Genomic DNA, 21248 nt, shown 5'->3' on the forward strand with positions numbered 1-21248 from the left:
CTGATCAGAGTTGGTTGAACTTCATGGGTATTAGTTGGTTCAGAAACTGAGACCAGTGAGAGTCCATTTCATCTGCTCTGCTGAAAATCAAAGCGACAGACCCCACTCCAGACTCTCTCACATCTGCCACGTGTGTTCAGTGTGAACCTGTTAAGAAAACAGGGCACCAGTGGCTGACCTGCCAGTTCTGCTGTTCTTTGGTGACTCCCAGCTGATCTGGTGTGCTGGACCGTCACAGAGTCTGTCTCTGACATGCTCATAAGTGATGTGGTGCAGGTCGTTTTGCTGTGAACTTCCTGTTCCATGGAGCCCAGAGTTGTGTTTTTTGGTTAGAAAATGCCTAAAATACTGAAATGATCAAAGTTATAAAACCTTCAATGGCCCAAATTCAGCCTGAGTGGAAATTCAGGCAGTTTGTTTTAAATAACAAGCAGATTTTGGACCAAATTTAGTGAAGTACATAATTCAAACGACATAAGCCATGTTAACACACCAAACAACAGGACTGACAGGCCCTTACTCTGTAGTAAGTATGGATAAAGTAGTTTATCTTTTCTCTGCAAGTGAAGTAATACATATGATCAGTTATTACCCCGTGAGTGTCAATGACAGGCTATTGCATTAATTTTTCCTTTAGCCTGAACACACATTTGAGCATATACAGCAAGTAAACACTAAACATTCAAGCCTACATCTTTATTATCAGTGACAGATAACAGAAAGGCAACAAAGGCTAAAAATGTCTGTGGATTTCTCACTTTCAGCCCTTCTCCACCTCCTGTCATCGTTACTTCTTTATGAGTTTGTCGCCCCCTGTCTCTCCTCACTTCTAATTGCATATCTGCATGTTTCATGTATTTATAGCAGCCCAATCACTACAGTCTCTGGGTTACAGTTAGATTTATACTGCAGCTGAAGGTCTTTATAAAAAAACAAACAAACACATTTACAATTTAATGCTGTGCTCGGTTAGAAGTTAGTGCAGCTTTTAAGGGGCTGAAATTTGAAGCACCTGGAAACAAATCAAAGAAAGTTCGCACACTGCTGCTGTGTTTCATGTTTAATGTAAACAAACCTGTCTCAGAAAAAGTAAGACTTCAGCTAAAGAGGGTCAGGTTGTACCAACTGGTTTATTTTAACTGTGCATTACTTAACTATGCATTGAATATAAGTCACATGGACTTAATTTTAAGTTCAATCCATTTCATGTTATATTAATTTAGAAAAATATAGTCAACATTCATAAAAGTAACTTTAAAGAGTTTTAAAAACATAAAGTCATGAGTTTTTGTTGCATTACTGCGTCCCATACACTGCAGTTATGGAGAAAAGTGGAAAACCAGACAGAAAAACATAGATAGTAAACTCAACCTGGATAAATACAATAAGTGAGCGCCACCTACTGTACAGAAGCTGTTATAAGAGAGAATATTAAAGCCAAGTGTAGAACATGAGTGGATTTCACGTTACATATAGATTAAAGAGTGTTTTCCTCACTTTTTTCTGCACTTTGGTCTCACTCTCATCCTGTTAAATGCTGACCTGCTTGGCTCGGCTCTGTGTTTGGAGGTGTTGCTGGGTAACGGTCTACCTGCAGAGGGAAGTGTAGCTTACCTGTAAGCTGAGACTCAAAGAGCAGCTGTCAGACTGTGGAGCTGAGATGACTCATCTGTGGGCTTAATCCAGCATCAATAAAACAACGAAATAACAGGAAAGAAGCCGATTTCCTGGCAGACACAAACACCTCCACAGGTGGGTTTTATTCCGCTGCTGCTGTTGGTGTTCGTAACTGGAGCTACAAAAATGCATATTTTGAGATTACCTTGCATCTGTGGCACCACCTGCAGGGGAAACTGCATGAAAATTTAAGGTTTGGTCACCATTAAGAATTGAATTTTGCAAGAACCACAATTTGTGTTGAGTAAGGATATATTATGTGCACACCTGGAAGAATTTTGTATAGAGAATATGAGTATGAAATATCAGACTGTATTAACAATGAAAATCTTCATAATATGTTTTCGAAAATGAGTAAAAAACCTCGGCTGCGTTATTTCACTTTTTAGGGCTTATGAGCAAAAATTGGTGTGATGCTCTTTAACAACACATTGGTACTTGTGCCTTTATTAGCAGCTGTTACTTGTTCTTACAGATTCAGTAAATTTCAGTTAAAAAAAATTAAATATTTTCATGATTGAAAAACAAACTATGTGCTTGTTACAACTGTTACTCCAATAAAGCAAAACTGTGTGTGAGACAGAGACGGAGACACAGTAGGTGTGAAGATGGCATTGGCCAGCGGTCACTGGTTGGAGAAGGAGATAAAAGGAGAAGCCCCAAGTCCTAGGTGAGTGCGCCAACCTAAATAATATAAAGGTGGTGCTCTGATGCAGTATATACCACAAATAAACAGGTAACAATCACTCTTGAAAGATTAGTGTATAAATGCTAACATATGATAATGCTTAGTATATTGTGACATTGTTATAGTGAAGGTTGTTTTACACGATACGATCAGGTCAGTAGACCGTTAAAGTAATGAAATAAACTGAGTTTAATCACGTTAAAACCTTAAACCTGCATTCTTTTAAATGACCAATAGGGGCCAACTCCTCTGGTTGCAAAAATAAGTTTGGTTGGGTAGAGGTTTATGGGAAGCCCCCAGTTCCATTGCTGCATGTCTTTTAAATAGTTTGGTGACTTTATTGGCTTGTTGAAGTGTTCCAGGTTTCTTGGTCAGCTTGGTTGTCCTGAGGTTTCTGGACATGGACAGATGGAGACCCAACAGCCGAGTAGTCATTCCTGTTGGAATTCGAGAACATGCCTAATTGGTGCATTGAAATTCACATTCTCTGTGGCGGAAACCACAAAACAGGCTTGTCACCGTCTGATGACAAAATTTATGTCAACTCATGGATGTTGAAAGTATAATTTAGGCATTAGGGTACTTCAGTGGATATCAGTGGATGATGTCACTCATGGCTACGTCAGTTTATATACCATATGTCCAGTCCGGTGATTTTAGATGGTGTGGGCTGCAAGAGGTCATTTTTTCAATTTGTAATTTAATTTTTATCACCATAAAAACAGAAATATTACATAACACAAACTTAAAAGATTTAAAAATGAAACATTACCACAAATTTTACATTATTCTTGATTTCTGGCTTATTTTGGCTCCTGATCTCTTTAATATAGCTCATTAGTGTAAGAGCTAAAATGCAGCACTATTGGCCAAAGTAAAGCTGTTGATAAAGAATCAGCCTCAAACCAAACATCAGAAGATCAAAAGGAATCAATGACAACATGAAGCAGAAAATATGTCTTCTTATGCTAATGTGAATAAAGACTTTGGTGGGCTATAGAAGATTTTTTACATTTCAAAACAAGCTTGTAATAAGTAAAAGTCTTAAGTTTAGGAATGCCCAACTTAATGTCGTGCCAACATTTCCATTCACCTCATCATAATTCATTCTTGTAATAATTGGGCTCAAAATGGACTCAGTGAGCAGACTCAGACAGCTGTTGGCAGTTTTTTGTAGCTTATTACAGTTGGCAATGGTTATTGATGACTGCCAGTGGGACTGAGAGAGAGAAACTTTATAACAACAATGTGCAGACGAGCTCTGCTGAAAATGAGTTGCATTAACTGTAGTTCCAAAGGAGAAGGAATATGACTGTGAGTATTCCGAGTCTGGACCTTTGCCTTACATATCGGGAGGTGGTTTTGGGGCTAAGAGGAGCATCAGGTCAGCAGGGGGAAATTCAGACACTCCGGGAATGAACAGCGGGCAGGCAAGTTTGCTGAGGTCTTTCCCTTACAGGTTAATCAGCATTGCTGGGAGTGTCTACATTCCACGGGCAGGTGAGTCTCCAAACAAAAATGCTTCCAGGAAAGGGTCCAAAAAGGTAACTAGGAGAGAGACAGAGACAATGGGTAAGATGACATTAAAGACTAAGGTTCACTAGAGACAAAGGTGGCCTAAATTTCATCATATTGGTAAAAAACAACCTGGTGAAGAACTGCTGCACACCTCGGCTCACATATACTTGACTTTTGATTGCTTCAACAGGAACGTCTGTGCAGAACAGAAAGCAACAAATGGGCCTAATAACTCCACCTGAGAGTAATCAAAAAGAGAAAAGGGAAACCAGATTTTAGGGCTCTTGATTAATTGCAGTGAGTCAAATAATGCAGTCCTGTTAGTTGTCAATGATGTACTCCATCAAAGAAGTTACTTAATAAAGAATTGAATTATCAATTGTGCCCTTGTGTTTTATCTGCCAACGTGCTCTTGTGGGACTGTCCCCACTATGTTCATTTTTATGTAAAGTCTATAAAGTTGATTCATTTCAGAGTGACTAAAAAGTCAGAATATGTACATTTTGAAAGAAAATTTTGTTTTGTTTCAGCTGCTAATACTGAGCTCAGTGATGTCTGACCCACTTCTATTTCTGTGTGTTTCTTTAAATCCACAGACACGGCCACGCTTTAGCCGTGGCTGGAGACGTTGCCTTTCTTTTCGGAGGTGCCTGCAGCATCAGTCAAGAGGTGAGACCACTGTTTATTTTTCTTTTCATTCAGTCACAGTGAAACATGAGTGAAGCATGGAGCCTGGGTGGTCTGTGTTTCTGCTAATCAGTCTTTTCTGGTTGATTCAGGAGGGCAGTGTTGTTTACTTCAGTGACTTCTACATGCTAACAGGTACAACATGCAGCTGTAGTCCTGATGTGCTTTATCTTGCATGCATTTTTGGAGGTTTGGACTTCTGCAAGTGGTATTGAGCAAAGTTTTAGGATGTTAATGATGCTGAATTTAAAACCCATTTACTGAACTCAGTTTTAAGTTCACACACAGCCCAGTTCAATTAAAAAGTCACGACAAAAAAAATCTTCTTCTTTAAATTGTACCATGATGATTAAAAACAGGAAAACAACCTAAAAAGCACCATAAGCTTTAGAAAACTGGGAGTAAAAAAAGCTACAATAAATAAATAAAAAGAAAGAAAGTTATTATATTTTTCCAGTGGTTTGGAATAATTATCACATCTGATTAAAATGATCAGTATGTCCATTTACAGTGGCAAGGTCAGTTTTATTTACGCTATGTAAAATATCATGAATACCAAAATAAAAGCCTCACAGGGTTTTTTCTAAATAATTTTTGGCAATAGCAAATTTATTTCTAATGTGTTTAAAACAGAAGATTAAAAACATACAAAGCGGTGTAACTTTACAACGAAACAGCAAAATAAAACGTTACAAAGAAGTAAAACACAAGTTAACATACACACACGCACAGCAACACACAGACATTGAGTGTAGATTTGTGAGAACTAAAAGGCTTCAAGTCTATTTTTGAATGTATGCACAGATGTAACTGACCTCGGGTCGTCAGCAGGCAGCTCGTTCCAAAGAAACATGACCACAGTAACTGAAAGCACCCTCACAGGTCACGGCATGTTTTTATGACCTCTTAACTTACTAACTGGTTTTAAATGACGTTATCAGATCAGTTATTTTGGCCTTTGCATTTGATGTTTTGGCGTTGTTTGTAGTGACTCCTGAAGATGTGACCTGGGAGGAGATTCCTCAGAGCGGAGACGTTCCCTCGGCCAGAGAAGGGCACACTCTGTGGTAAAATACAGCACTGACTCTGAACTCTAATTATTGATAGTTTAAAACATTTTGAAATCAGTGTCAGAAAGAAATAGACATTTTTTTTTTAATAACGTTACATAAATTCTTTTCACATTTAGCATATTCTCCACTGAATTCTTAATTTTGGTCTTGATTGTACTGTCCTCATTACCAATACTTTTTGTAGTTGTTTGTGTGAGGTAAAGCAGCCAGTAAAGCTCAAACTGCTTTTCTCACAACTTGCACAGACTTTGACCCTAGTTCAAAGTCTTTGTAATGTCCAGTCGAGACAGATAACAATAAATGAGGTGACTATCTTCAGAATTCAAAGCAATCAAGTGGACTTTGTGTGTCCTTCTCCTGCACACTTGCTCTGAACACTACCCAAAACCAAAGAATTTCTAGTGGTGAGATGCCTTTTCTCCTGCTGTGTGCTATATTTAGAAAAAAAAAGGTGTCATGATTTTGGGTCTTCGACCCAGTTTTTATGTTTGTTATGGTTTATGTTCTAGCCCTATATTGGTGATTCTTTAGCTCAGTCTTCCCTAGTCTCATCCCTGTGTTTCTCAGCCTTCCCAGTCATGTACCCATGTCTGTTTTCTCCCCAGTCGCTCTGTCAAGCCCATGTATCTTAGTCTTGATCTCATTCTTTCTACTTCTTGTTTTATTTTAATAGTCTTATGTTTCATGTGTATTATGCTCAATTTTGCTTTCGCTGTCTCGTCAGTCAGATTAGTGTCAGCTGTGTTCCCACCTGTGGCCTGTTCCCTCGTTATCCTCCTTGTGCATATGTTGTCTGTGTTTCCCTATTGATTGGTCAATAAGATCTAGAGTTATCTACGTAGAATTCCTGATAAGGTTTCTCTGGCTGGACTTGAAGAAGGCTCATTAATGGTTGCACAGGATCTCTCACCTGGTTCACGTTTGGTTACTTGAGTTATCTGTTGATTGTTAGCTTTGGTCTCCATCGCTTTCCATGTATTATGTAAATCTGCCCCCAAGCCCTTTGGTGCTCCATCTGCACACACAGACATGTCATAGTGGCAACTGGAACCAGCAACTGGTTTTCCAAGACAAGCTTTATTGTCAAAAACAAACTCCATCTTATGATGAAGCCTCCATCGTAATTTATTCATTTGTGTTTCTCTTGAATTATATTCAAAGCTCAAGGAACTCTCCTGTAAAAAGACAGTTTTTTAAGTTCAGTGATAGCACAATGACTGTAATGTTCCCCCCATCCATGTGCATGTTTTCTTCTCACTGAGCTTCTCCCACCATTATAAAAGCTCAAGACAGATAGACTAATGCTATCTGTCTTGGGCCAGGACACTCACGTTAGGTTAGGTTATATTATGTTACAATAAATAGTTCTGTTGAATATTCAAGGTTACAAATGTTGAGCAAAATAGTCATAATTACAGTTGTAGCTATCGCAATGCTACAACACACTGATGTATTTTTACTGTAAACACCATGTTTTGTTTCCTTCTCAGTGTTGTGAAAGGAAGGCTGTATCTGTTTGGAGGAGCGTCCAGTCCTGATGCCACTGAGTGTCTCCCAGGAGTCTACAGCTTTGATATAGGTGAGGATGTACAGCAGCTAGAAGAAACAATGAACTAGTTTAGTTTGATTTGTGTTGTGTGTGGGTCATATAAAACATGACCAAAGTTTCAAATAGTGAGGTTAGGGTCTGTACAAGCAATGACTGAGCCAAAAAGTCAGACACTTTTTTTCTACTCTTGGCTTTGTATGATGTCATAGAGTGTGTATATACCTAAATGGGCTTCTCAGGCACAGAAGTCGCACCCAGCTGCTGTTCAAAACCTTGTTTGGGAAGGAAGAAGGTTGGCTTTAAGAGAGAGAAGCTACAATGGCACAGTATGAAACTGATGAGGTTTATTTTAATCTATTATTTGTGCAAAGCTACTCTGGTAGCTTTAATTTTACTCTAATTTAGTCCAAAATGAAAACAAGCAGAATGGGCCCCCCATAGTGACGTCCATACTTCATTAGGTTTCCATGTCCTGACAGTGACTCTGACCTGGGAGTGCTTAGCGGTTGGGGGTGTGGCCCTCAGAGCTCTAAGACACTGCTCTGCTGCTGCTGGCGAAAACATCTACGTGTACGGAGGTGCTGTGGAGGGGAATCCAACTGATGACCTCATGGTGTTCAACACAGGTTACAAAAAAATTATATTTATGCAGCTTTCTTCTTCTTCTTTTTTTTTTTTTTATAAAAATGAATCACCCTATTTACATATGTTTTTACATTTTAGATTCTGATGTCCTTTCTGCTCTGTTTCAGTGTCTCTCACCTGGACACCGGTCAAAACGAGTGGATCTCTGCCTCCTGCCCTGTGAGACTTCTTCTCTGACACACTGTCAACAAAAACTGTAGTTCAAGCTTCACAGTCATGGCTCAGTGAAGGAATTTAGCATCAGATGTCATGGTTTGGAGACACAAAGACAGCGTTCAGAAACAAAAAGCAAGCTGTTTAGCTAACAAAAGGCCAACATGTAAATTTAAAGCTGAGGCAAAATAACAAAATCCAAGCACCTCGGAGAAATGTGAGAGGAAAGCTACATGTACAGGGCTCAGCTGAAAGACTTACAAACACAGGAACACAGCGAGGGGTACCGTGGGCAGAGGAAACAGCTGGGTGACAAGAAACAGGTGGAACTGATCAAGGATAACGAGAGAGCAGAAATGCAGTGTTATGAAAAAGTATTTCCCAGTTTTTAAGTTTTTTTTTTTTTTTGCATATTTCTCACACTTAGATGTTTCAGATTGTGAAACTAATTTTAATATTATAAAAAGACAACCTGACTAAATACAGATAGGTTTGCATAGCTTTCATCCTTTAATGGATGAAATCGTCATTTAAAATCTCAGCTATCTTTGTACAATATGAAAAATTTGTTGGCTGAACATGTAAGTGTGACAAATATGAAAAAAAAAAGAAATCAAGAAGGGGGCGAATACTTTTTATGTTATTAAACTAAAAGCAGAGCACAACAGAGATGGATTTACCAAAATAAAACAGGAAGTGACTAACTGAACACTGAGATAAACCGTTACCACACTCAGGAGCAGGAACATGATAATAAAAATGTCTAATCTAAATAATACTTTAGGCCCCAAAATTTCAAGGTCCAGGACCATGACTATCAGATTTTTATAAAAACAAAGACAATTCTAGTTTGGCAGCATACTAATTTATGAAACCCAAAAAATCTGACAGATGTGTCCTTTTTCTGTGTGTAGATGGGGTCAGAGTTGTGCTCTGGTTGGAGATCAGGTGTTCATGTTTGGAGGTTATGGAGCAGGAGGAGACTTCTGTAAAGACCTCTATGTTCTCAATACAGGTAAGAGCCAAGCTGAGACATTTTCCAGTTCTGGTTTTCAGAGCTAGTTTTATATAGCACATAATAATTACACTTGGTGGGAGATGGAGATGGTCATAGAGATCCACTAAATATTAGTGCAGCTTTGGATTACTTGCTTTCAAATGACCAGATAGATTTATTTATGCAACTTTATTTCTTGAACACGATCAAACAAAAAATTTCTATTTACACAAATGTCAGAGATTTAAACAGTGTATGTTGAACTGCATCAGAATTCACAGGTGTATCTAGAAAAGATCATTCATGCTTATATATACAGCAAGTATACAAATTAAGTCTAACACATGACTCTTATGACTTCATCTGACCTTTGACCTTTATGTCCTTTGGGTTTTAAGAGAACCTGCAGTGGCAGAAAATGGAGGTGAAAGGAGAATCACCTGCAGCCTGCAGCGGACAAACACTGACTGCACACCATGATAAGGTACACACACACACACACACACACACACACACACACACACACTGAAATGAACTATATGAATGTATTAGTAGCAGAGGTGTAGGAAAGAAAAAAAATACTATTATGTATTTTACTTATTATTTAATTGGTGTGATTATAATTCATTTGTTTCTACCTATGCCATGCTTTGGAGAACTAGCTGTACTAAAATGTATATTACCGTAATATTAATATTTTTATCCATCCAACCATCCATTTTTCTGCAGTTTATCTAGGCAACAGTCTGAAATACCCAGACCTTCCTCTCTCTGGAAACTTGGGCCTTAATATTAAAAGAAAAAACCACATAAAAAAAAAATAGTGTTATAGAGGTGGGAAGAGTAAAGGTAAGGTCTTATAGGGAGTTGTGAGGCTGGACAGTAAGGAAGGAGAAAGGGACTTGTTAGTGACTGACTACTAAGAAGTCAATCTGGAAAGTATGTGCAACGTGGCAGAGTGATCAAGGACAGAGATGGAAATGAGCTAACAAGTAAAAAGACTGTGTTGAGAAGATGGAAGGAGTACTTTCAGGATCTCATGAATGTAGGATATATGAGAGAGGTGGACAGTTACCACCTCTCTCAAGTGGAAAGGAGAGCAGCTGTGGAAAGGTAGTTGGTCCAGTTGACATACAGTGGCTTGCAAAAGTATTCGGCCCCCTTGAACTTTCCCACATTTTGTCACATTACAGCCACAAACATGAATCAATTTTAATGGAATTCCACGTGAAAGACCAATACAAAGTGGTGTACACGTGAGAAGTGGAACGAAAATCATACATGAGTCCAAACATTTTTTACAAATAAATAACTGAAAAGTGGGGTGTGCGTAATTATTCAGCCCCCTGAGTCAATACTTTGTAGAACCACTTTTTGCTGCAATTCCAGCTGCCAGTCTTTTAGGGTATGTCTCTACCAGCTTTGCACATCTAGAGACTGAAATCTTTGCCCATTCTTCTTTGCAAAACAGCTCCAGCTCAGTCAGATTAGATGGACAGCATTTGTGAACAGCACTTTTCAGATCTTGCCACAGATTCTCGATTGGATTTAGATCTGGACTTTGACTGGGCCATTCTAACACATGGATATGTTTTGTTTTAAACCATTCCATTGTTGCCCTGGCTTTATGTTTAGGGTTGTTGTCCTGCTGGAAGGTGAACCTCCGCCCCAGTCTCAAGTCTTTTGCAGACTCCAAGAGGTTTTCTTCCAAGATTGCCCTGTATTTGGCTCCATGAGGTGACTATCTTCAGAATTTAAAGCAATCAAGTGGACTTTGTGTGTCCTTCTCCTGCACACTTGCTCTGAACACCATCCAAAACCAAAGAATTTCTAGTGGTGAGATGCCACCACCATTTACCATTTACCATCCATCTTCCCATCAACTCTGACCAGCTTCCCTGTCCCTGCTGAAGAGAAGCACCCCCAGAGCATGATGCTGCCACCACCATATTTGACAGTGGGGATGGTGTGTTCAGAGTGATGTGCAGTGTTAGTTTTCCGCCACACATAGCGTTTTGCATTTTGGCCAAAAAGTTCCATTTTGGTCTCATCTGACCAGAGCACCTTCTTCCACATGTTTGCTGTGTCCCCCACATGGCTTGTGGCAAACTGCAAACGGGACTTCTTATGGTTTTCTGTTAACAATGGCTTTCTTCTTGCCACTCTTCCATGAAGGCCAACTTTGTGCAGTGCACGACTAATAGTTGTCCTATGGACAGATTCCCCCACCTGAGCTGTAGATCTCTGCAGCTCGTCCAGAGTCACCATGGGCCTCTTGGCTGCATTTCTGATCAGCGCTCTCCTTGTTCGGCCTGTGAGTTTAGGTGGACGGCCTTGTCTTGGTAGGTTTACAGTTGTGCCATACTCCTTCCATTTCTGAATGATCGCTTGAACAGTGCTCCGTGGGATGTTCAAGGCTTGGGAAATCTTTTTGTAGCCTAAGCCTGCTTTAAATTTCTCAATAACTTTATCCCTGACCTGTCTGGTGTGTTCTTTGGACTTCATGGTGTTGTTGCTCCAAATATTCTCTTAGACAACCTCTGAGGCCGTCACAGAGCAGCTGTATTTGTACTGACATTAGATTACACACAGGTGCACTCTATTTAGTCATTAGCACTCATCAGGCAATGTCTATGGGCAACTGACTGCACTCAGACCAAAGGGGGCTGAATAATTACGCACACCCCACTTTGCAGTTATTTATTTGTAAAAAATGTTTGGAATCATGTATGATTTTCGTTCCACTTCTCACATGTACACCACTTTGTATTGGTCTTTCATGTGGAATTCCATTAAAATTGATTCATGTTTGTGGCTGTAATGTGACAAAATGTGGGAAAGTTCAAGGGGGCCGAATACTTTTGCAAGCAACTGTATCTGTGGAGGTATGGAGATGTCCAGGAGAAAGGGCTGTGGACTTTTAAACAGAGTACTTAATATAACCTTGGAAAATGAGGATGCCTGAGGAATGGAGAAGAAGTATACTGCTACTGATTTTTAAGAACAAGTCTGGTATAGAGAAGGTGTAACAGTGAAGCTGCAAGGAGCAGCGATAGTGACGCTAGATGAGGATGGGTGTAAATGCTTGGAGTCAGCCTTCTAAAGCAACAGACAGTGCAGTGAATTTGTGCCCATTATAGAAGCAGGAAATGCAACAAATATTTAAACTTTATTCAGTTTGCATGTGTGCATATAATTACATTAGAGGACCTCCGTTTTCATGCTCACAGCAATATATAATAGTCCCTTTAGGTTCTGGATCAGCCATGGTTAAATATTTTTATCATCCATCCACCCTGACCTCCTCCCTGTGCTGACTGTATGCCTCCACCGTCTTTCTTCCCCCCCCCCCCCCCCCCCCCTGTCATAATTATTCTAACCACTAGAGGGTGTTGCCACAAAGTCTTTATTTTTCTTTATTGTTATTTATAGTGAATCTTTTCTCAGTGTTTTTAAAAACACTGAAATAAAGTAGTTTTATTTAGCTACTGAAAACTGATACTTGCTATATGCGAGCCTCTATAGCCGCTATATCCTTAAAGCTGTATAAAAATAACAGTATAAAAACAAGTAGGATATTATTTTTTAAATCACACGAAAAATGGACAAAACAAAATAAACAAAAAAGCTGTTAAGACAGAAATATACAATTATCAAAATATATTATTTGTAAAGCAAAATAACTGTAGCTTTAAAAAAAACAGTCACCTTGACTCCTGAATACAATGTTTTGTTTTGTTTTTGTATTTATTTTTTTGTTGTTAATTACTTTTGGAAAAATCTCATGTAGGACATCTACCTGTTTGGTGGCAAAAGCACCAATGAGGATGGCACAGTGACATCGTCCAGTGAAATCTACAAACTCAGTATTGGTGGGTTGGATGCTGCAGAGAAGTTAAAACTGTGACTGGTGTAAATCTGAAGAGTTAAAGTCTGTAAATACTTCACACTGTGTGTCTGCAGCGAAGACGAAGTGGAAGGTCCCGCTCTACATTGGGATTCCTCCGACACGTCGGCATGGACACACCGCCTTCATCCTTCACAGCCATGTCAGCAAAAATAACATTTATTATTATAGAGTTTTTTTTTATTATTACTGTGATGTGATATGAAATAAAGTGTTCTTTTTGTGCCTACTTGATTGGCAGCTGTATGTGTTTGGAGGGAAGAACGAAGAGCAGAATTTCAATGACCTAAAGGTGATGAAGCTCATTAACCCATCAGAGAGGCAACCAGGTACGTTATAGTGTTTTAAAGGCAAACATACGGATGATTTGGCTCTTGTTAACGAGCACAGGAGCTGCAGTGGCAAAGCTGTCCACAGGATGGTGCTAGAGGAGAGGTCAAATGGTCATTTAAATAGGCACAACAGGAATGGATTCAGTTTTTACACACTTTAATGTGCAGTACTTTTACATTTTAAATTGATAAATTTAAAATCACAAGTACTGCTTTTTTTTTAATGTCACATCAAACTCATTCCAGAAAGACAAAGAAAAGTTTTTCAATTTCACACATCCCCCACAGCCACAGTATGTCTTCTTCTACATTAAATGCTGCTTTTGGAACTAAAATCACACTAGCTGTTTCTTTAGATTCTTTTCAAACCATTTTTTTAAACACAGGAATTAACAATGAGTAGTTATAATAAAATGTAAAAAAAAAAAAAAAAAGTCTTTGCGCTCTCTGAGTTCTTTAAAAGCCATCTGGCAAATGTCAAGTAGGCTGACGTATCTCCTTACCTCTCCACAGTGGAGACAGTTCAACCTTGCTTCAGTCAAGGAGTGCTGCTAAAATTGTTCCTTTGACCTCGCTGACCAAGTAACTCCTCATTTACTGAGTTTGGACAGGTAGCTGTTCCTAACAAAGTGTCCTAGTGGTTACAAACTTCCTCCACTTTACAAATACTAACATCCTTGTGTTTCTGAGAACATTCAGAGCTTCAGACATAGTTTTTTCTGAACTGTTTGCTACTCATTTAAATTAGCACAGATGGACTCCAAGTTGGAGATACATATCGAGGATATTTAAAGCAAACAAGATGCACCTGCTCACAGTTTGGAGCCACAGCAAAGGGCTGGATTATTTTTTTAAATGGAAGATTTTAGTTTTTCATTTAATACACTGAAATACAAGTTTTCAATCATGAAGTCTTAATGATTAATGAAACTGCCAATTAAAATTAAGCATACAACAAAGAAGAGCGTGCAAAAACTGAGGGGGATCTATTCTATCATCATTATGTGAGTTTAATAGCTCTCATTACATTTACATCATTTAGAGCACTGCACTTGCTCCATGTGAACTCACAGATTAACTTTATGTGTCAGACTGAAAAACAAAAAAACTTTTGTCTCCACAGTGATGAAGGAGATTCTGTCAGAGTTTGGTCTCCAGGGTATCAGCCACAGGTCAGCAGCTGCTGTCTGTGTGTGCACACAGTGTGTGCACACTCACTTTCATATGTGTGTGTGTGTGTGTGTGTGTGTGCGCCATTTGAGCCTCTTGTCATGCTCTGTTTGAGTCTCATATCTCGGTTTTAACTCACTGGTTTCATTCTGGTTTTGACCGTTAACAGCTTCACTCCCACAAAAGTTCCCAACGTCCGCTACGAGCTGAGCGAGGCAGCTCCATCCGTCCAGCAGAAGAACACGATGGTGAATCCACAGGTGTCAACATAATACACTCGCCTTCATTCATTCTTTTCAAATGGTGGTAAAAAGTCATGCAGATTCAGAGGGTTGGAAGACCGGGGTGAAACTCTGGTTACTATGCAACGCAGATAAAATTGCATTTCCTGCTGCAGGTGTTTGTCCACAGAGACTTCAGCGCAGTGCGTGATCAGGCAATGACAATGATCCAAACAGCATTCACACTGCTGGACCAGGAGTTCCACAAACTAGATCGGTACATGCACATCTTCATTTACACATTTAACTACAATGCAAAGGGCAAGAACATACATGAGGTGGCCCACTGTAGGAGCTCATCAGGCTAAAGGTTTAACTGCCTCACCTCTAAACATCATATTTCCTGTGCTCATCCTTCTAAGGCTGAATGTGGTTTTTTTTCTTTCAGAGAGAAGTCAGAGCTGACTAAAGCTGCAGCTGCGCTGCAAAGAGAGAAAGATGCTCATGAAGCACATAGACAACAACAACAACAGGTTCAACAGCTTTCTAACATCCACCAGGTCAACAGTGAAGCCCCCGGGGGCTGGGGCAGGTTTAGGCTGCATGCTACATGAGTATAGTTTCAGAAACCTTGTAGATGTAGTCTTTACAGTTATTCTGTACTCCTGGTATAAGGATGGTGCTATTAATGTGTAAAAGCTCCAGATAAAGGGGTCAATGTGAATGTAATCCAAGCTGAAATTGGTAACTAACTATTATTTACAAAGAATATTTACAGAAACTTGGGATACACAAGACAAGGGTGCAGATTGTAAAATCAAAAAAGAGGAAAAACAATACTGTTTAAAATATACAGCAGATTATTTAAACGGATTAATACAAGAAGGGCAATAAAATCGAGTAAACTCAGGAAAGAATGAGATGGAAAAGAGGTTAGTGACTCTGCTGACCTGCCTCTCTCTTTAGATTTACATGTACAGGCTTCAGGCCTCAAACCTGAACCTTTCACCTCTCATCCTCCTTGAATGGAGTGACCTCATGCTGCTGCCGAGCCAAATTATGGATCCGCTGCTTCGATCTGCTTGTGCAGAAATGTTACGAAAATGACCCAAGAAGGCGAGGTCGTCGTATGTGCAGTTTGGCATCAAGCTCTAAAGCAACAAGAGGGCAGGAAGTGAACACAGGACCACTAGTGACTCCTGTTTTAGTCCTGTGAAATCCCCCTGAGTGGACCACCTGTGATTGGTGTATTGTAAGTTTCTGCATGTGATCCCAAAATACTGGAACAGTATTTGAGGACAAAATTTAAGCTGCTCAGACCCAAAATTTAAAACACCTTTCAAAGTTTAACAGTAAAAACTGGAAATGAATTTAAAAACAAATCAGGAACTTTATCCTGGTTCTTGTTACATTAAGTCCATTTAATCCTAATCTAACCCATTAATCTAATCTACCATAAAACCATTACATTTTTATCTGCTCACTAACCTAATTCAATGCATGAGAAGAAGTCAGTAAATATAGTGCAATCCAGTATGATCTAGTTATTTAAACCTAATCACATGTTAATCAGTGATATATCATTTCTAATATTTTTTGTAAGATGTTTTAATCTGTTTTATGATTTATTTTACTTAATAGAGCAATTTTATTGTGCAATTCTGCTTTCGTCTGCCATTTTCATATTTCAGGTGTTTTGACCCAGGATATACTTTATTTACACAAGTGTGTGGGTGTGTGTGTGTCAGCAGCTGCAGGAGATGCTGGACAGACATCGCTCTCAGAATGAAGCTTGGCTTCGAGCGAGAGCTGAGGAGAATGACCGAGAGAGGAGGGAGCTCTGCAGACTCAGAGTCAGTAAAACAAGCAAACACACTAACACACACGCACACTCTGCTTCACTAACATATTTTTGCATTTCATGCATGTAAACAAGACAAGACAGTCATTAAACAAATAAAATAAGTTTTCTAACTCCCTGGTTTACGTCCACACTGTGCTGCACATCACAGCTTCACTGTTTCCAGGGCTGGCTTTGGGAACGATCAGAATGTGAAATCACTGATGTTATTTTCAGTTTAAGGTGTCTTTATGACAGCTTAGCAGACAAAAATCCATGGTAAACTGTTGTACGTGCAGTCCTGTTCATCAGTTAGTCATTATTTGAGATATGTGGGAGTGTTAAATTTGATGTGTGCGATGTGTCTCTCCTCAGGAGGAGGTGTTACAGGAGCAGGAGAGGCTGAAGGAGGAGCAGAGCAACATCCAGAAACGCAGCGAACACCTCCTCTCCATCATGCAGCAGTTCAAAGGAATGTGAGATAGATGGATAGATTGATGGAAAGAGAGAAATAAACAATTTTTGCGATCATAAGTCGAAAATTTGTGTCATTATCTACAATTTTGTACTCGGTATCTAAAACTTTTAACTTACTAACTCAAAACGTCTAAGAAAATAATTCAAAATTTTGAATGGCAACCTTTCCCCCCCCAGCAACATAAACAACCTTCCATAAGAATAAAAAAAAATGGCCTCACTTGCAGCAGCGTCTGATGGTTAATCTAGTCCCAGTGTTAGAACAGTATTTATTAGCCTGATGTGTTTTTTCCTATAAACTGTATATAGAAGATGGATGCAACCATGATGTTTCTGATATTTTGAAGCCTTGACTCTAAATTTATGGTCACTGACATTTTCATTTTTTTTTCTTTAGTTTTGGTTAGTTTTTGTTTCTTCGGAGCCAGAGGTAATCATACTTAGACAAGAGGGTCGAGTGCTGCATTATTAGAAAAATACAGTTTTCTTAGCAAGCTACACCCATAACTGCCCACACAGACACCTGCTGAGTAGTGCTAAATGACAGACTGATGAAAAATTAGAATTGCACTGACTCTGGAGCATGAAATTCTCAGATGGTCTGTCCCTCACAGGAAGCCATTTTTTTCCTGTCAGATAATCTGACTAAAGATCTCCAAAAGGCATCTGTGAAGGTTCTCAGTCATCCAGGTCATCGTAGTCTAAGGAGCTTGGAAAGAAAAGCGTCTGGACTTCTTTAAGTTGCTTGAAGACGTTTCACCTCTCATCTGAGAAGCTTCTTCAGTTCTAGGGTAAAATGATGGAGAGTCCCAGATTTAAACCCCATGGGAGTATCCCCCCAAAGAGGGACAAAAGGACCCCCTGATGATCCTCTACCTAATCACATGAGCCAAGGTGTGAAAGCGGGTGTGGGTCACAATCAGCCAGGGTTTCGGGTGAGCTCATTGTGAAACCTGGCCCCACCCTATCATGTGACTTCCTGAGGTCAGATGGCCCAGGGTGTCAGTGGGCGTTAAGGCGTCTGGGAAGGGATCTCAAAACTGGATTATAGATGGCAGACAGTTGGTGCCGTAAGCCACCACCTCTGTTCAAAGATGGTCGCTCACAGTGGACATAAATGGCTTTTTTCACTCCTCTTTCAAACCATCTATCTTCTCTGTCCAAAATGTGAACATTGGCATCCTCGAAAGAGTGACCTTTGTCCTTTAGATGCAGATGGACCGCTGAGTCTTGTCCTGTGGAGGTGGCTCTTCTATGTTGTGCCATGCGCTTGTGAAGTGGCTGTTTGGTCTCTCCAATGTAGAGGTCTGGGCATTCCTCGCTACACTGTACAGCATACACTGTATGCTGTACAGTTGTTAAGTTTGTGTGTACAAACTTAACAATGTGGTGAAGTCCAGAGGCTTTTCTTTCCAAGCTCCTTAGATATCCAAAATTCACAAATGCCATGAAATACTTGAGCTATTGAGTTCCAGTGACTCTATTTAGACAAAGGGAGAACTTAAGAGGCCAGAACTGTTTTGTAAACATGTTTATTTCTGCTGTAAAGCTGAATATTTTAACATGGGACTCTATGGAGATTGACTCACTTTTGGTTCCTCTGGTGGACACTGGAGGAACTGCAGCTCACACTTGTTTCCTTGTTTTATTTGTTTGCCGGGAAAAGCAGACACCATCTGAGTGTTCACAAGAAGACGATAACCAGTTTCAGGGTGATTTTTTTTTCTTCTTTGTCGTCTGTCTGTACACAAATCACTGAACCATGACGAGCTCCAGAACAGCTGCGTGATTCACAGCAGAATTACTGGAAGCACAGTAAAAAGGCACCTGTAGAACATTTTGTTTATCTGATGAAACCGTGGATATGAAGTGTTTTATTCTACTTTAAAGAGGGAAATTCAAGCTGTTCCACATAAACACCCATCAATCCATCCATCCATGGGCTGGAGCTTATCCCAGCAAAAATGTCACAGGGCAAAAACTGTTTCACAATTTGGATTGTTTAAAGTAGTCAGTATTTCTCTTGATTGCATGAAGTAGACACTTGTAATGGTTAAAGAAAATCCACGTTATAATTTAAGATGAAAGTTAGTAATTCCCAGTAAGTGTATATTTGTGCTGGACAAATATGCACTTACAGGCTGTTCACACAGGAACACAGACGAGACAAAAGATGAAGGTAACCTTGACTGATTGATGAATGAGGGGAAGAGAAGAAAGAAGCCAGCAGCATAAAGAGACCACAGACCTTAGATGAAACCTTCCTGGTGGAACCGCTGCAAAGAAACCACTACAATCCTTTTAACACAGCCGAACTAAACCAAGCTGAGATGGTTTGGCATGCAGACGTGGGAACTCCTTCCAAGCTGCTGGAGAAGCTCCAGTGGTGCAAAGCCGCTATCAAAGCAAAGAGGGGGCGACTGTGAAGAGTCAGGAGAATCTTAAATATGAAACCCAGTTTGTTTTCCATTTTCTGTTGTTCGGTACAAACATTTGACTTCAGCTCTGTACTGCACTGTGGAAAAAGAGTCAAAATAAAGTGATGAATGAGTAGATGGGCTTGAACTTGTGACAAGTTCTACAGCAGGATCTTGTAATCATTTTAACTGTGTGATAGCGAGCTGTAATTATAAGTGGTTATCTCTGTTTTCTATGATTTTATTTGGTAGCTGCCACATATCATGTGATATTTTTTCATAAAGCCCATTAGCCATTTGTAATTTTTGAAGGTAATATTCAGTATAGATGGTGACACCAGCTAGAAAATATTATTTTTTGAAGACAAAGTCAACTAGAATTCTTACTTGTTCGACTGTTCGATGTCTGAAATGACTCTTTATACCAGTGGTGTCAAACATAAGGTCCAGAGGCCACAGTCAGCTCGGGAAAGACTTAAATCTGGCCCTCTGGACAGTTTTAGAAAATGTGATGGAAAGAAGGCATAAATTTTGTACTCTCAACTGTATTTTCATAAGTTTTACACTACTAACAAAACACTTTCATGGCCATTCATACAACACCAAGGTAATTATGTAACAGATAACAATTAAATGCCAGATGTTCCTTTTTTTTTTATTTCTCACTACAGACAGTGGGCCCATATTTAAAAGGAATTTTCGTTTTCTTTGAATTAACTCTTTTAAATGTATTATTAAATTAGAAAGAGTGTGATTAGTGTCATTTACTACACCAGCATTTCTTTATCGTGTAGAAGAAGAAGCGCATTGTTGAACTTGTGCTTATCACAGGGATTAAATGTGAAGTTAAACTTGGCTACACTGACAGAAAGAGGAGATTCACTGGCTCAGCCCACTCAAAGCAGGTTGCATGTGGCCCACAATGTAAAATGAGTTTCACATCCCTGCTTTATACTGTATATAAATGATGACATACATACTGTATATCATTTTCTGTTGCTTAGGGGTGTAGTAGTAGAGGTAGTACTTTTGTTTAATCTCCTAGCACTTCTTATCAAATCTCTCCTTTGGCTCCAAGAAGCATCCTGTCCATAGCTTTGACTGCACACTGCCTTTTTAAAATGCTTTTCTGATGGTTTGATCTCTTGCTAATCCAGTGCACATGTTAAAGTGTCCTCAGGTGACCAGCAGGCCACCCTAAATTGCCTCGATTGGATTGGAAGCGTGTGCCACTGAGCTGGACCTCTCCACTATGTGCTGTTGGAGCTTTTTGGAGCATTTTAATGGCATGATCAAATTCTGTGTGGTACAGACTGTCTAGGGCTCCAGTTTTGGAAAGGGAAACTTCAGTATTTTATTAGTCTGTTACTCATTAGCACTCATTAACAGATCTGTGTTTAGGCTTTGCACCGCTACACAAACCTCTCATCCAATTACAGTCACTTCTGGCTCCAAACAACTGACATGGTGGAGTCAGTGGGTGCCAGCAGCTGTCAAATTCAGGCTTGTGAAACAGGTTGCTGTGAGTTAGTGGTGTGGGAGATCTCTTATCTGAGCGCATGCTGGATTCAATATTAGCTGCCTTAATGTGGACCAAATTGTCCATGACGGTGTACAAGACATAGTTTTTGGATTGCACACTGGCCATTCATATGATGTGAATTTGACACCCTGTCGTTCCATATCATTAAAAAAACTCACATTTTTACCTTTCACACTTCAGTGGTCGGTGAGTTTATTACAGCTGCAGGACTGTCGGCAGACATTAAAATGGACTTTTTAAATTAACCCATCAAAATGAGCACAACAAACTCCACTAACTGACAGAGCAACACGGGCCAGACAGGAAGGGCAGAACAAGCCAGTTTATTGGTCTGTCTGTCCGTTTGTCCTTCCT

The 21248-nt window shown here is 39.6% G+C and overlaps 1 protein-coding gene across 1 annotated transcript; it reads left to right on the top strand.

The window, feature by feature from the left end:
• Nucleotides 1-2285: 2285 nt before the first annotated feature.
• On the top strand, nucleotides 2286-16937 carry zmp:0000001301 (uncharacterized). Its single transcript, XM_063463691.1, has 18 exons — nucleotides 2286-2347; nucleotides 4480-4552; nucleotides 4666-4705; nucleotides 5559-5637; nucleotides 7134-7222; nucleotides 7672-7818; nucleotides 7945-7996; nucleotides 8905-9005; nucleotides 9386-9471; nucleotides 12778-12859; nucleotides 12951-13036; nucleotides 13136-13223; nucleotides 14350-14398; nucleotides 14566-14656; nucleotides 14794-14894; nucleotides 15066-15150; nucleotides 16366-16470; nucleotides 16833-16937. Exons 1-18 carry the CDS (start codon nucleotides 2286-2288, stop codon nucleotides 16935-16937), a joined length of 1521 nt encoding a protein of 506 aa, XP_063319761.1.
• Nucleotides 16938-21248: the final 4311 nt, after the last annotated feature.

This window comes from Pelmatolapia mariae, linkage group LG20, assembly GCF_036321145.2.
Source record: "Pelmatolapia mariae isolate MD_Pm_ZW linkage group LG20, Pm_UMD_F_2, whole genome shotgun sequence".
NCBI classification, from domain to species: Eukaryota; Metazoa; Chordata; class Actinopteri; order Cichliformes; family Cichlidae; genus Pelmatolapia; species Pelmatolapia mariae.